We start from the raw sequence: 15,456 nt of genomic DNA, 5'->3' as shown, positions 1-15,456 counted from the left end.
CAAAGAAATGGACGGGCAAAAATAAGATTAGTTCAGAGGGAAGAGAAAATAAATGTGCTCTTCAATCTTCCACAGACCAGTGATTGAGAATGAAGGCAAATTATGGATATGGAGTGACTTGTCCATTTCTTACATCAATGACAAATAACCACCTGTTGTTCAATTTTAAAAACAACATGGATAGACATTTATGTGTGACTTCAGTGATCTTGTATGGCAATATCACCATGGCTGACTACTCTTTATTAGGTATCATAAACAGAACAGGCACTTGTTGTTAGGACCCTGGTGCTGGACACATACAAGGATAGTATATTGAAATCTACCACCACAAGCTGCTAAACAAATATTTTTTATGACATCAACTTGTAACAGGATATTTTTAAAAGGGGGTGGTATATAAAGAAAATTACTCTTGGTTTCCACAGATATCTATTATTTTGTTTATACAAACCAAAAATACTTTTTGTTTGGATACAAAAATTAAAAATAAAACTTACTCATCTGAAAAGAAAGTAAAATGCAAAATCTCTTATCTTGCCTATCAAACTATAAAACTAAATACTGCAGAATTTCTAAGATTTCTATGTAAAGGGCTTCAAATTAGGTCTCAACATAATGATATCTATAAGAAAAGACAAATGTAACTGAGACCTCACACTGAAAATGGTCAACTAAAATTTAAGTGTTGTCTAAAGCCACCTGTTAAAAAAACAGATATAGGTCACTATTCAAGTTACTAGAGAATATATCCTTCCCTTGCATTCATGTTTAGTGACTTGCATAACTACATATGGATTTGGAACATAGTAGATAATACCTACTAACACATTGATCACTTCCTACTTTTCAGGTATTATATTAAATGCATACACTTGTTTTGCCTTCCTATAGCACAGTCCCTTAAGTACAGTCTAGACATAAACTCTAAGGCTGTAAGAGCAGGTCACAAACAAAAAGATCCAGAAAAAGAGATAGTAAGGGGATTTAAACTTTTTCAATGATCTCTTTTTTACACTCACTCCATGCATCATAACACATTTCTGGAGAACTCCACAAAGTTGATGTAGATTTATTGGGAAAGTGAAAACACACACGTACAACAGAAGACAGTCATATACCTTTGAGAAGAGAAGGTTGTCACAGGGGACAAAGCAAAGAGGGAAAGGGCACTATCAACCCTGAGCTGCATGGAATCGAAGAGAACAGTAGCAGCCACAGGAAAGCCTCTTTTAACTCATCCCAAATTCTCAACAAATTCAGCAAAACTTCAGCACTATTGAGCTGTTCCCATGAATACTGTATAGAGCTAAGCTGACCAGTATAGTAATCTCAGGCCCCTGTGGCCACCAAGCTATTCAAATGTGGCTCCCCAGAACTGAGATGCACCCTAGTTATAAAAGACACACTGGATTTTGAAGTGTTAGTAAGAAAAAAAAGAGAATGTAAAATATCATTGACAGGGGCAGGGGTAGTGGCTCAGTGGTAGAGCCCTTGCCTGGCATGTCTGAGGCACTGGATTTGATTCTCACCACCACATATAAATAAATAAAATACAGGTACATTGACGACTACAAAATACTTTTTAAAAAATATCAGTGACATTTTTATAATGGCGATCATAGGTTGAAACAGTAATAATACTCTGTATTGGGGTTACATAAAATGTTATTAAAATTAATTTTACCAACTTCTTTTTGCTTACTCTCTTTGCAACTATCAGAAAATTTAAAATTTCACAGGGATCTCACACAATGCTTGCTGATAAGTGCTACTCTAGAGTGTTCTTGTGAAGAATATGGCACTTGGAGATATAGCTGGCCCAGAATTTAGGCTCCACTACTGATATGCTGGATAGTCTTAGGTTGCTTGTTTAACATCCCTGAATCTCAACTGATATATTCTGAAAAATGGAAGTATATCATACTAGGCTGTTGAGTGCAGGGAAACAAAATAAACAAACCTGAAGCATTGAGCGCAGTGTGGGTAGCCAACAGCACCAAACAGATGCCAGCTGTTATGGGCGAGGCTGACATCACAGTGGAAGAGACATCTGAGCTATCTCATTCACTAGGACGGATGAAATTCCGTGAGATGGAGGTAAAATAACTTGTTTAACTTTTTCCCCCTAATCAAGAATTCAAGTCAAACCAGTCAATTATACCAGAAACCTTTCTCCATGGTGCTGTGAGCAACTCATGAACAGATGCACACAAGTACATCACCTAACTGTTCGTTTTCTTTACTACAAATAATCATGATGATCAAGGAGGGTGAGGAGGAAGAAGAGTTGGAGAGTGTGAGAGAGGCCAATATCTTTTATTTTATGATCCAGATCAAGCCTCCTCTTCATCCTGTCCTCCCACTACCTGAAGGATTTGCCAAACAAGTCCATCATGTTAAATGAGCATGGAGAAGAATGACAGAGGCTGCAGCTGAGCGTACAGAATAACACTGCAGATGTACTTGATAAACACACTTGTCAAGGAACCTCTTGCTTTTTCTACCAACTGCACAAAGTCAGGAGAGCTTCTCTTCTCCTAAAATAATGATGCTGCACATTATCAGAGAGCGCCCACTGTCTGCTTTCAGAATCGTATAAATCAAAGTTAAGCTGATGAATTCTATTAATTTTTCTTCTGCTTTCATACACTAAGTTGTCATTCTTGTTCATGGGGAAAAAAAGGATGCATTCTTTCTTCAGCAACACTCCCCAACTATTCATTTCACTCGTGGCTGAGATAAGAATTGAACAGCCTCTCCCATAGCAATTAATTATCAGTGTGGTCAGATATCCACAACCTCCTCTATCTCTACTGCTCTCTAAACCATGAGTCTAGGTCTAGGGCAGTCAAAATAGAGCTTGTTTCCAAGCCACTCTTGCACACTGAGAAAAATGGGGTGTTGGCAATTTGGAATTTCAGATTATAGAAAGTATCACCTCAGTCTAAATACACAATCTGAACCGTGTTCTCTGCAACTTTGCAAACATCCATGTCTTTGCCTAACCTGCACCCTAGCTTTCCCTCTTGAAGCCTTCTCCTGTGGTAGCTGTTAATTTATCCCCCTTCCCTCTCCAGGAATCTAAGAATCAAGATTTGGGGTTTGTTTGTTTTCTTGGCTCCTTGTGGCTCCTTAAGAAGGTATTTTTCCTCTACCCTCTTGCTAAAAAATTAAACAGCCAGCTTCTGTTGTGAAGTTCATGCAATTCATCTATATGACTCTCTTCTCAGGCTGATTTTTGCCATATATCAACTTCTCTAGCATCTCTTTTCACAGAAGTTTTTTGTTTGTTTGTTTGTTTAGGTGAGGTTCAAAGTCTACCTTCCTCCAAAATTCTGCCATTGTCCTGGGTGATTTCAATCTTCATAGGGTTGGCTCACATACCACCCTACCTCTTACATCTTTCAATTCTTCCTTTCCAAAGTGTACCTCTCCCATGCAATTTATGGTAGACTCTTGACTCTCTGTGCTTGAGTTCAGGGAGCTGAATACAGCTAGAGAAACAGGGAACAGGGCAGGATAAAGCCACAAATCCATGATCAGCAAATCCCAACAGGCCCTCAACAGTGCCTGGCAAATGCACAAAGTCAGCTTCTCCCTTTACCAAGTCCTTCGATTCTCCACAATGACTTTTTCAAGTGCTCTCCACTACTCAAACTTGGATGTTCATATCTGCCCACAAAATGATGTTCTTGGCTTTTACTTAAGAAAATATAAATAGTCTGACAATAATTCTCTCATCAGTCCATCAAACTACAAGCCTAATTCTACTATAATCTTTCCTTTAGGTACAGTGTAAGGGTATAGTGTATTATAGCCAACAACTATTTAAATTGATTCCCATTCTCTGACTTTCTTAGACAGTTAACTAGGCCCCATACCACTTTCTCTGTCATCTGTCTCAACTTCCTCCCCACTGGACCCTAGCCATCAGACTTCAGCCATGCACAGATATCCGCCATTTAAAAAACAAACCAAATTACACCCTACTCTAGTCATCTACCTGTCCCTCTTAGTACTTACAGCCACAATTCTGCAAGTAGCTGCTTGTTCTCCAGGCTCTCCATTTCCTTCTCTTCCACTCACATCTTGGTGGACTTTGCTATCTTCCTGCCTCAGCACTGCCATCAACAGGGAACTCAAGGACCTCAATGTGTGACAAGGGAAGGAGAGTTTTGATCCTCTTCTTAAATCATCTCTTAGCAGAATCTTACCATTTTGGTAAGATCTTCGATAAAACATTCTCACCTCTTTCTTTGTTATGCAACTATTTTCAACATTATCTTTTCCTATATTAATTCTACTTCCTTAACAGAATCTATTATGTGCTATCCAGCAATTAAATGATGGAGTCCCTCCAGGCTCTGACCAAAGACTTCTCTTCATGTTGTTTTTGTCCTAGGAGAACTCAATCCAATTCATGGCATAGGTTATCAGCTATATGCAAATGTTTAACAGATTCATATCTTCATCTCAGAGTTCTCCTGTGAATTCCAAAGATTTATCAAAATTCAAATTTATGTTTTCATTTCTATGTGCAAAGTACCTCAACTTCACTATGATGAAAATGAAATGAACAATACACCTTTCAAAATAAATCCTTCTCTAATATTAAACCATATCTATTATAGCACACATGTCAATAACCTAGGTGTTTCCATTGAAAATATGCTTTTATTCTCTTCCTCTCTCATACCCAATCTATCATCAAGTACTCTTACTTCAAAACTCTAGAGTATTCACCTGTTTCCATGTCTACTGCTATCTTTTTTGTCTCATTCCATTTTCTCATGGCTATACAATAGTCTAACTTTCTCCGTTCACTTTAGTTTTTCTAGTCTAGTCTCGAAATTTTCATTTCACAATACCATATTGATTGCGCCATTTCTACTTTTTAAGGCATTTCAATGGAGTCTCATTTCTCTAAGGATAAAGACCATAAGGAATTATAAGTCCCTGCAGGCTCTTACCTGAATGCATCTCTCCACACAGCTATATATTGATTGGCTTTCAGTATTTTGAATTGATCTTGGTCAATTCTGAAATCAAACCTCTCATCATTCTGTCCTATCAGCCTAGAACCTTCTTTCACTTCCACCAAGTTAACTCTCCTCTTCCTTTGAATATCAATTCACTTATAGTTTCCTAAGTGCGACCTTCCCTGACTCTGATAAAATCAATTACCCCATTATATTTCTATAATTTTCTTTTACTTTAAGATATGTTTACATACTTAGGAAAACATTACTAAAGCAGATACGCACATGATCTTTTCAAACTTTGTTTTATTACAATTTTACTCCTGAATTTTTTTTCCCACTGAAAAATGGAAGTGGATGGGGTGGGTTGATTCTCAGGGACCTCGGTCTCTCTTAAATCTAGTACTTAAAATTGTGTGGGGGCCTTTCTTGTCCAACAGAATTTCCAACCCTCAATCTCATCTAGCTTTTTCTCTTTTCTCCAAGGCAGCAACAACATGCTCAGATATGGTTTATATAAACTATAACTCCATACTGCAAACATTTCTTTATTTAGCAGCCTGCTAGTGACATTTTTTTTTCTAGCTTTACTAGACATTAAGGAAAATAAAGTGATTCAGATAGAGGAGAAATGAGGAGTTAAAATGCCCTACAGATTCATATCAACCTAATCACATGAGCTGAAAAAACTGGTTGGAAATACAATAAATAAATAAATAAGTAAATTGCTTTTGGAGCTAGATCAGCTTTACGTATGGGTAAAGTTAAACTCTACATTCTACTTTGTCTCAAGTCTGGAGTTTAGGCTCAAAATACCTTTTTAAACACAGACCTTAACTATTAAACTAACAGAAAAAAATAAATAACTCAAAATCAACATATCTGGAAAGCCCATGACTACTTACAAAGTAAGCTGTGTTTTCCCAGTACATTAGATTTAATTAGATACGTTAAATCTAACCTTCAGAATTTTAATTATATTAAGTAAAGTTTTACTAATTTCATTTAATATGTTATCATCAAGGGGCCCAGCTCCATATAATTATATGAGAAGCAAGCTCTGGTCTTTGCAGAGTCCCACTTCAAATTCAGCCAGGCTTTTCATATTAGCAATCGGTCTTAGCATTCTCGAACTTGCTATTTAACTGGGAGGTCAAAATCTGTCTTAAGAGTTTAATGATAAATATCAATCCTTGCATAACTTTGATTTTTTAATTTTTGCTATGGTCATTTGGGTAATATATATTGTTTAAATCAAATTAATTTACAATAGAAAAACCACAGCTGGTTGAATGATCTCTCAGTTTCTATGTTTAAATTAAGGCTTTGAATCTTTTCCTTTGGGGGTTGTAGGGCAAGTTACTTAATTGTCTGAAGCCTCATTTTCCTCATTTGTTCATTTGATGGGTGACACGCTGACCAGGGGAAGCCTTCCTCTTCTCCTCTAACTTCTACTGAATTACTGCTTCATAACTACTAACATATTCCTGTGATCTGTGCATACTTTTGGTTCTGAGGTTTACTGGGGAAGGCCTGTTTATGCCTACTACTTAGGAATTTCTTACCTTGTTAGCAAGTATTCTAGCAGAGAAATGTCTAGAAGAGAACCAACCAATAAATCTATGGTTCAGAATGTGAGCTCTAGAATGAGACTACCTGGATTCAAGTCTTTCCTCTTTGGCTCTGATATGTGGACTGAAGCAGATCAATCTATCTACCAACTTCCTCAGCTATAAAATGAGAAAACCTCTTCTTGAGACATTGTCATTTGTTAATGTAATGTCCTTCAAATAGCAGTTAGTAGACCTCTACCACCATTGGTATTAATCATTAAAATCAATTATATGACCTTGGCCGGGAAACTTAACATCACTCAGCCTCACTTTATTAACGTGTAAATGGAAAGTATACATACCTTATGGGGTTATCCTGAGGCTTAAATGAAGCCTTCTAATAATTTCAATCAAATGGAAAGTAATGTATAAACTTAAGACTTCACGACTTGGACAAATGTGATGAATTATTCCTCATTAAATTGCTAACAGTGATACATAAATTTTAGAGAGTCACACTGCAAGCCATACTTCCATAAATACTTTTTAAAAATAAAAAAGTAGATAACATGAAAGCCAAATTAGTAAAACCAAAGAAATTTAAAATGTCATTAAATACTCTTAAGTTTCATTTTCTATAAGCATAAAATGGTTGTAATGAAATTAATTTACATTGGGCAATTTCTGGTATAGCTTTTTCTCTTAGTACCATCAGTGTATGCATATATCTTGTGTAAACAAAATGTGTACACACTTTTTTTCCCGCTAACCACCCAGAAGAAAACTCTGCTTTATAAAATCACAGAGGATCCCTCTGTAATTAGCATTAACTTCTGAGGAGTGGTGTCATTGCTACAGTTTTTGATTGTCATTCTGTCCCTTAATCTATTAAAAGGAGTGGTGCACCTCAGAATCTTTGCTTCCAGAACCTGTAGCATGCTTCCGATTGCTTGAGAAGGACTTTAGCTTATCTCTGGAAGAGCCTTCCCCTGTTCCTTACTCCACGCAAGCAAACAGAACCCCGTGTGAAGGAACACAGAAGCAAGGAGCTATGTGTTCATTACATTTATAAGAAACCATCTGTTTCTAGGTGGTCAGGACGTGGGGGCCAGGAATTAAGACCTAACAATTAACTTGGCTGGGAATGAGAAAAGCAGGGTTTCTGTTGGTAAACAGAACAGTCTTAAATCACCAAAATTGCATATATATATATTTTTTTTTCTAGAAAACAATTAGGAAGTCTTTTCTCAGCTAGCTTTAATGTAAATAAGTTAGCAATCTGCCCACAGTTCTGGAAATGAGATATGCTTCTTTCCCTCATTTCTCCCACAGAATACAGGACAAAAAGCTACAAATCTTTTCTAATTTCTAAACTTGCCAACTCCTGCAAATGGCACTTATGGCAGAGCTTCTTGTAATGTCTGACCATACCACATAAATCCACTAATGACAGGCTGGGTGACTTTGTGCTATTTCCCCACTAAGAAACCCAACAAACAAATTATATACATTAACAACATAGATTTATATTATTAAAAATTTCTTTTAAATTCTCACTACCAGATCTGGCTTTGTTCTGATGCTTTTCCCCACTCAAGAACTTCCTTAGAGTGGACTTTTTTCCCTTTATTTTCCCAGGAGGCTAGAATATATTTCTGAGAATCTAAAGATTCACTTCTAAAATTTAAGTATTTCCCATGATAGTTGGATTTCTTTTTTCAACTTCATACTAGTATTTTCTCTTTGTTACCCAAATTTTATCCCTTTTCCCTGATTCCCATCTCAAATATAGGGGGAGAAAGTATATAAACAGAGATACTGAACAAGCTAAAGAAAAACACAACAGGATAGAGAACATTTTGCAATTTTCTCTACTCATTTAGAAACTGGAACATTAAACTAAAGTTTACCACCAGTGGACTGAAAATGCCATTTCCCAGTAAGGCTAACACACTTTACCAAGGAAATTTGGGTCATTAGTCTCTACAGGTGATTTTTTTTATATAAATAAAATTGTGGAAAGTAAATGAATAGTAATATTGTTGAATACACTATACTATATTCGTCTTGCATCTGCTGTGTTCCTGAATAGACATGCCTTTTTTAATGGATTAAATTTACAGCCCATATCTTTTCCCCTTCTTTTAGTGTTTACAACTTTTCACCTTTCATCAATCTTTCTCATCCTTCAAGACTCAAGATTAGATATTAGCTCCTCCAGCATGCCTTCCCTGACACCCATGTTGTGCTAAAACTCAATATTTATGTTTCTATAGTACCTGGAAGTACCCACCACATTACAGCCACGTTATCTGTTCTCTGAATCTGTTCTCCATAGTGAGTCAGGGCTTTATCTCACTCGACTTTCCATTCCCAGTCATACTGCTGGAAACCATGTATACAGAACATGAGTTTGTTGGATGCTAGCAGCAAAGTCATAACAGACGGGCAAGACGTGTACAGAACAAGCAAGAGGCTCTCCTGGGCCTCCACTGTGTCCACTGTCTGAACAGTTGTGTCCCCACTCCCACTGTGATGGCCCAAATGACTTCTTGTCATTCTTTAAGCCTCAGCTTGGCAGTCACCTTATCTGAGACCCCATCCCCCACCCCCATGGCTTACTTTACCTATCTAATCTCTACCACAGGACTACTTCAACTGACTCTTGTCCAAGTTCCCAAATTAACTCCATGGTATTAGAGCATGAGAAAAACAGCTTTCTCTCTACTGAGCACCTGACACAATGCCTGGTACTATAATAGATGATCAAAAATACTTCACTTATCTGTGGCCTTGATGATGTTTCAGAGGTGAATACTTACTACTAGCACTATTGAGACCTAAATATGAATTATTCAACTTTTTATGTATCAATTATGCTTCAATAAAGTGGTTTTAAAAATACATAGATATCTCCCTCCTACTTGTCAATAGTAAGAAAATATTCTGCACAAGACATAAACAAGTAAACAAATAAATGTAATCTCACACTCATATTAAATTTTATTGGAATAAAAATTACAATGATATTCCACTTCTTGTTTTCAGTTTTCTGAATGACACAGGACAGAAATGGAGACTAAATTTATCAATAAATATAGTAATAATTTTTTTCTGAAATTATTGCCTGGTTGAATCTACCAATTAATTTCATCAAATAAACATTAATTGAAAGCTTACCTAGGAAGGATGGATTTGGGCTGAGTCTCAACTGGCCAAATTACTCATTCCTAAATTGCACTAGATTGAAACTTCTTGTTTATGACTATATTTTTCAGGATTTGATTTTCAGTCATCTTCTTTAGGTTTTGATTTGGGAATCCTTGACTATACTTTCAAATTTTCTAGAAAATGCTGTTGCCATGCTGCCCTGGCTCAGTTCTCCTTTTAATTTTGAAAGAAGTCCTTCCCTATGTTATTTACAGGCTTTCCTCTTACTGCTAATTGAGGCCTTTACTTTTAGTACGTACTTCCTACATATTTTTTTAACATTGCCTCAGTGACTCTGTCTCCATCCATGAAACCCTTGTTTCTCTGTTTGCAATTCCCAAATTTATATTATTAGTCCTAGTTACCTTCTCTTAGCCCAAATTTCGAATAGATAGATATTCACAGATACTCCATACAAAATACATGCATAATTAGCTTCCTCTTGCTTTTTCATCCTTTAGGATGAATGGCAGCATCATTCATTTATCCTCCAAGCTCCAACCTCAGGGCCATCTAGCACATTTTCCTCTACCTTGATCTCATAATTAAAGCCCCTGACAATTCCTGATGAACTTCTGTTCTGGTACATTTCACATCTGCCTCTGTATCCTATGTGCACCATCATCTTATTATTTGTCAAGAATCCATTAAGCATGTGATGACTTCACAAGATTTTTCCTCTCCCACTATCTCTGGTGCTCCAAGCCATTACAGCAGTCCAGGAACTACATACAAATGCCTTTCTGTGCAACCTTCAAACCTTTCATAGCAAATTCATTGCATGAGAAAAAGCTTATTTTTATGCCAAGAGGTAACACAGTGTCTAACATGCAGTAGGATATTCAAAAGAGTATTTTCTAAAATGGAAAAAAAAACATGGATATCATACAAATGTACCATGCTATTTTCCTATAAAAAGATCTTTAATGGATTTCCAGGGTCTACAGAATAGAGTTCCAACTTCTGGACATGAAATGACTCATGTATGCCTCCCCAGTCTTCCTCTAATCTTGCCCAGGCATTTTAGTCTCCAGCCTTCTAATATCACTTGCTGCCTTTAACTAATGGATCTCAGCATGCAATGTTCCCTTTGCATATAACATTCTTTTCCTTATTTTTTTTGCATTCCTATTTGTCCTTCCTTGAAGACTATTCTCAGAAATTTCTTTTATGCATCCCACTCTGAGTTAGCTGCTCTTAAGATAAAGCATAATTCTACCACTGACATTTTTTAGATTTGTCTATTTATCTACATAACACATGACATGGTACATTTTTTGAAGACCAGAATCACATCTTCTTTATCTCCAGGGCTGATCACAGTAATTGTACTTAATATAGTTCGGTGATGATACTATTTTCATCTATTGGTATATAGTCAACTAGGTCTATATTCTTAGAAAAACAACTTAATTGGTTGGATTTAATTTTCTACTTCAAGTACATTGGCTTTTACATTAAGTTCCATCCAAAGAAGATAACTTGCATTTTATATGTTTTTTTTCCAATGTCATTTTGAACTTCACCTTGAAATTCTTCCTACTTTTTTAGCACACAAAATAGTGTCAAATACTTTTTTTTTGGTTATCTAAGATCCCAAAGTTTCTTTCAACCTACAGTAATTTGTAAGATTTCCTCACAATTACATTATTTTGCAAAAAATTAGAGTTAGTCAACTCTTTGCCATATTGCATAAGACTATGACATAAACTACTTTATGGAAAGACTGTACTGTTTATCTTTATATCTCCTCTAAATGATGTTCCTGAAACATAGGAAAAACTCAGTAATACCAGGCATGGTGGCACACACCTGTAACCTCAGTGGCTCAGAAGGCTGAAGCAGGAGAATCCCCTGTTCGAAGCCATCCTCAGCAATTTAGCTAGGCCCTAAGGAACTTGGTAAGCCCTGTCTCAAAATAATAAAAAAGGGCTGAGGATGTGGCTCATTGGTTAAGTGCCCCTAGGTTCAATCCCTGATGCCAAAACAAACACACAAGCAAACAAACAACAACATCAACAAAACAACTCTGTGTTAAATTAATGACATTCTTTGTTAAACACCAGATCACCATGTAGTAAGCTTGGAGACTGTGTATAGAAGAATCTTTTGCTCTACGTTCCCCAATATATTCTTGCAATCGCCATGACACTGAGATCTAACTTTCTTATTGGCCTACAGCATTTCCTTCATCCTCATCCTTCCACCCACTTACTTTATATTTTCATTTGCAGGAACTTCAGGCAATTGCACCGTAATCATGCCGTCCAGGTTGGTCTTGCCGATGAAGGCAGGCTTGGTGCGGAGCACATCTGGTGCAGTCTTCGCTGTTACCCTGTGCTGCAGCCCACCAGCGCTGTTTCCACGATTCGTTAGCACGAAGGAGTATGACTTCTCAGGCTTCAGGTTGACAATTAACTTCTGTGTGGCTCGGCCATCCACTTCTTCTACCATTTTCCCATCATCATAAAGAATCTAAAGAGACAACCAATCAAACAAGTTTTGCTATGAAGAGGCAAAGTGTATTTTCTAAACCAAAAATTCACTTGCTTCTGGAAAATGTGTGCCAGATCAATTCTAATTCTGGGCAATTCCTAAGCCTATAAGTATTCATAATTCTAGAGACTGAATCAATTTTCCTGTCAGTTCTTGCTGTCTAACGATATAATGTTTCTAAGTCTATCAAAAATATACAAAGAAATGTGCAATAACTTCTCAATATTTGACCTGTCAGCTATATGTGATCGTAGTGGAATGTGTGTTGAAATGCTCTAGGTTTTCCATGTATTATCCACATCATTTTTTTCCCTCATTGTTTCAATCCTCTTCTAAATATATTTTCACTTTCTCAAATGTTTGTCTACTTTTTATTTCACAAACAAGTACTTCTTTCTAACATCTCCAATAAACGTTAACAGAAAAGCAGAGTTTAAAAAAATGCCAGGAATTCAGACCAATAAACAAATTGAAAATCTCCCAGAATATTGCATTATACAATGTAGAGACCATGAAAATTTTATTATTTTCTGGAAAAACAGAAGCAGTAGTTATATGCAAATAGTTCAAATTCAAATTATTAGGTATACAACAAGCAATGCTAACCTTTGGTTTGAGATCCCGTCTGCTCCTTAGTGCACAAAAGTTGAGATGCCAAAGCACCAAACTCAATCTCTTACATGAAAGTCAAAGTTGGAGAAGCTCAGTGGTAGACCACACGCCTAGCATGTACGTGTACTTAAATCAAAGGGGACTGTATACTTTGCAGATTGCCCTAATGAAGTACCCTTTCAATAACAGCTTACAAATAATAAGACATAGTATCTTACCTATAATATCTTGCAAATTAGAAAACAACTTACTTTGAAAGGCATGGCGGAATTATAATTCTCTGGAATCTCCCAAGACAGCAATACTGAAGTCTTCATTACTGCTTTGACATGAAAATTTTTTGCAAACACTGCTGGAAAAGGAAAAACAGTGTATTTAAACTATTCCTAAGGACATATGACCTGTCCTCTTTCCACCATGGATCATAGAGCTTATGCTAGATGCTGGCTACAATGCTTAGAGAGAGAAGTATGATTTGCCTACCTGGTTAGAGCATTCATTTTTAACCCATTCTCATAAAGATCTCTCCTTTCTCTCCAATTCAGTCAACTCTATTGTGTTTTCCTTACCTGAGGATATTGGGGTGCCGTCAGCCAGACTTTCTTGGCATTCTATAACTGAAATCTACGGCATCCAAAATGTATTAAGTTTTATATACTTTACCTTTTGGTTTTTGCTGAACCTATTAATATGAATGGGCCGATCAGTTATTTATAGCTTCAAAATACTGATTTCCAAAGACCGATATTCCTTTAAAGGAGGAAGGCCATAAGCAGACAAATCCTACCTTGATCCACAGGCAGTGTCCTGAACTGGACACTGGGACTATATGGCCCGGGCCCTTTGCTCGTGTGAGCACGTACTTTTACATCGTAAGTGGTATCTGGTTTTAAGCCAGTGAGTGTCATAGAGGTGTCAGCTGGAACAATGAGTTGCTCCATTGGAAGAAGGGGGATGTTGATATCCCTATAGAGAACGGTATACTTGGTGATAATGCCATTTCTCTCTGCCAAGACAGGTGGCTGCCAGGATAACTGGACGGAGGTTGAGGTGGTGCCTTCTGAGTGGAGGTTTTGAGGGAATCCAGTTGGTGCTTCTTCAGGAACAGAAATCTCTTTCACCATCTCCTCCCCAAAGCCCACTTTGTTTCTGGCGGACAGCCTGAAGATGTACGATGCTCCTTTGTGGATGTCTGTAGCTGTAAAATGATCTTCTTTTTCAGAGAACTCGAGAGTAGTGAGAGGCTCCATATCCTTGCGGCCAAATTTTAGACGGTAGCCCTGAAGAGGTCCAAATGTGTCCACAGGGGGGTGCCACTGAATGAGCGCTGTGTTCATCTGTGTGTGGTTGATCACAAGTCGGGGTTTCCCTGGAACTGGAGCACACAGGACAAGTGGTGAAACCAACTGGTGTGGATGTCCACATTTCAATTATTGCCAAATGGGAGTGTACCACTCTAGTGGCAGTCCCATTTCCTTATTTATAAAACAAAGGAAAACCACATTTGACCTACATACCTATGTGAAACTATATTCCTTCTCTCCTTTAATAAGATAGTTGGCACTACTAGAATTTGATAAAAAAACACAAAATAGGAGTTATCATTAAAACAACAATTTAAGGGATTATTTCTAAACCTGTGCACATACAAGTTCATGTCTGCCATAGAAAAATGAATCCAAGTAAAGATTAGCCAATTACATATAGTTAATAATGATTATTTATTATGTGCAATGTTTCACAAACTGTAAGAGCATTGAGCATATTATCTTATTTGATTTATACTCCTCACTTCTTGCTATGTATTTTCATTAGTTATTATATATCCAATTTCTATAATAAGAAAATAAGAACAGAGAGGTAGAAAACTAAGGTCAGTTACACAAGAAGAAAACTGTAAGATAGATCCAGCTCTGCTTAAATCCCACTTAATATGCTGTTATATTGCTTAAAAGCTAAAAATGCTTAGTTTCTATGGGTCTAATTAGCACATTCTGACTTTCTGATCCATACACAAACTGTTATGAAGTTTTTCAGCTGTACAATAGGCACATCATTAAGACTTACCTCATATTGGTGCTATGTCTTATTAAATGAAGATCTATATGCAAAAGTCTTAGCATACGGGTTTATACTCTACTAATATTAATCTTAATTATTAGTAGTCAGAAGAATATTAACCTTCTTTGTTCAGGAGTCAGTTTCCCAGAAGTTCAGAATTTATTTTCTTTTTAAGACCGATATGTCTTAAAGACTGATTTATTTATTCAATGCCCATTACAGCTATAATTTTTGTTTCAAGGAAAGCAATTATTCCTAGAGTCCACAGAGAAAGGCACTGATAGAAAATACAGCCAGAGGATTCTTCAAGAATGGTAAAAAGAAGGGGAGGGAGGAGAGAGCACCACAAAATGAAAACCAGCCCAACTTTGTAGAATAAGAAAGATGGTCGGAGAGGAAGAAAGCTTACAGTAAAGGGAGACAGACAATAAAAGAGAACTGTAGAGATGTGGACAGAGATAAAACAATCTGGATAGGTGATGAGGCATCACATAAAACATCAGCCTCAGAAGCAATCTGGTTAACCCTTTCATTTTCTGAAT

The 15,456-nt window shown here is 36.8% G+C and overlaps 1 protein-coding gene across 4 annotated transcripts in view; it reads right to left on the bottom strand.

The window, feature by feature from the left end:
* PTPRD (protein tyrosine phosphatase receptor type D) overlaps nt 1-15,456 on the bottom strand; it is a 507,860-nt gene that overhangs the window by 142,738 nt on the left and 349,666 nt on the right. For 3 of the 4 annotated variants that reach the window (XM_081282603.1, XM_081282605.1, XM_081282606.1), the window contains 3 exons: nt 13,641-14,228; nt 13,105-13,205; nt 11,961-12,220 (listed from right to left, as the gene is read on the bottom strand). In XM_081282603.1, the coding sequence (XP_081138729.1) occupies nt 11,961-12,220; nt 13,105-13,205; nt 13,641-14,228 (949 nt within the window). The remainder of the gene's footprint in view (nt 1-11,960; nt 12,221-13,104; nt 13,206-13,640; nt 14,229-15,456) is intronic. The other variant, XM_081282604.1, reaches the window with a different exon arrangement.

Source organism: Spermophilus citellus, assembly GCF_964194105.1.
Source record: "Spermophilus citellus genome assembly, chromosome: 2".
In the NCBI taxonomy this organism is placed as follows: Eukaryota; Metazoa; Chordata; class Mammalia; order Rodentia; family Sciuridae; genus Spermophilus; species Spermophilus citellus.
Note: the sequence above shows the minus strand (reverse complement) of the source record. Positions and strands in the feature narration are given on the sequence as shown.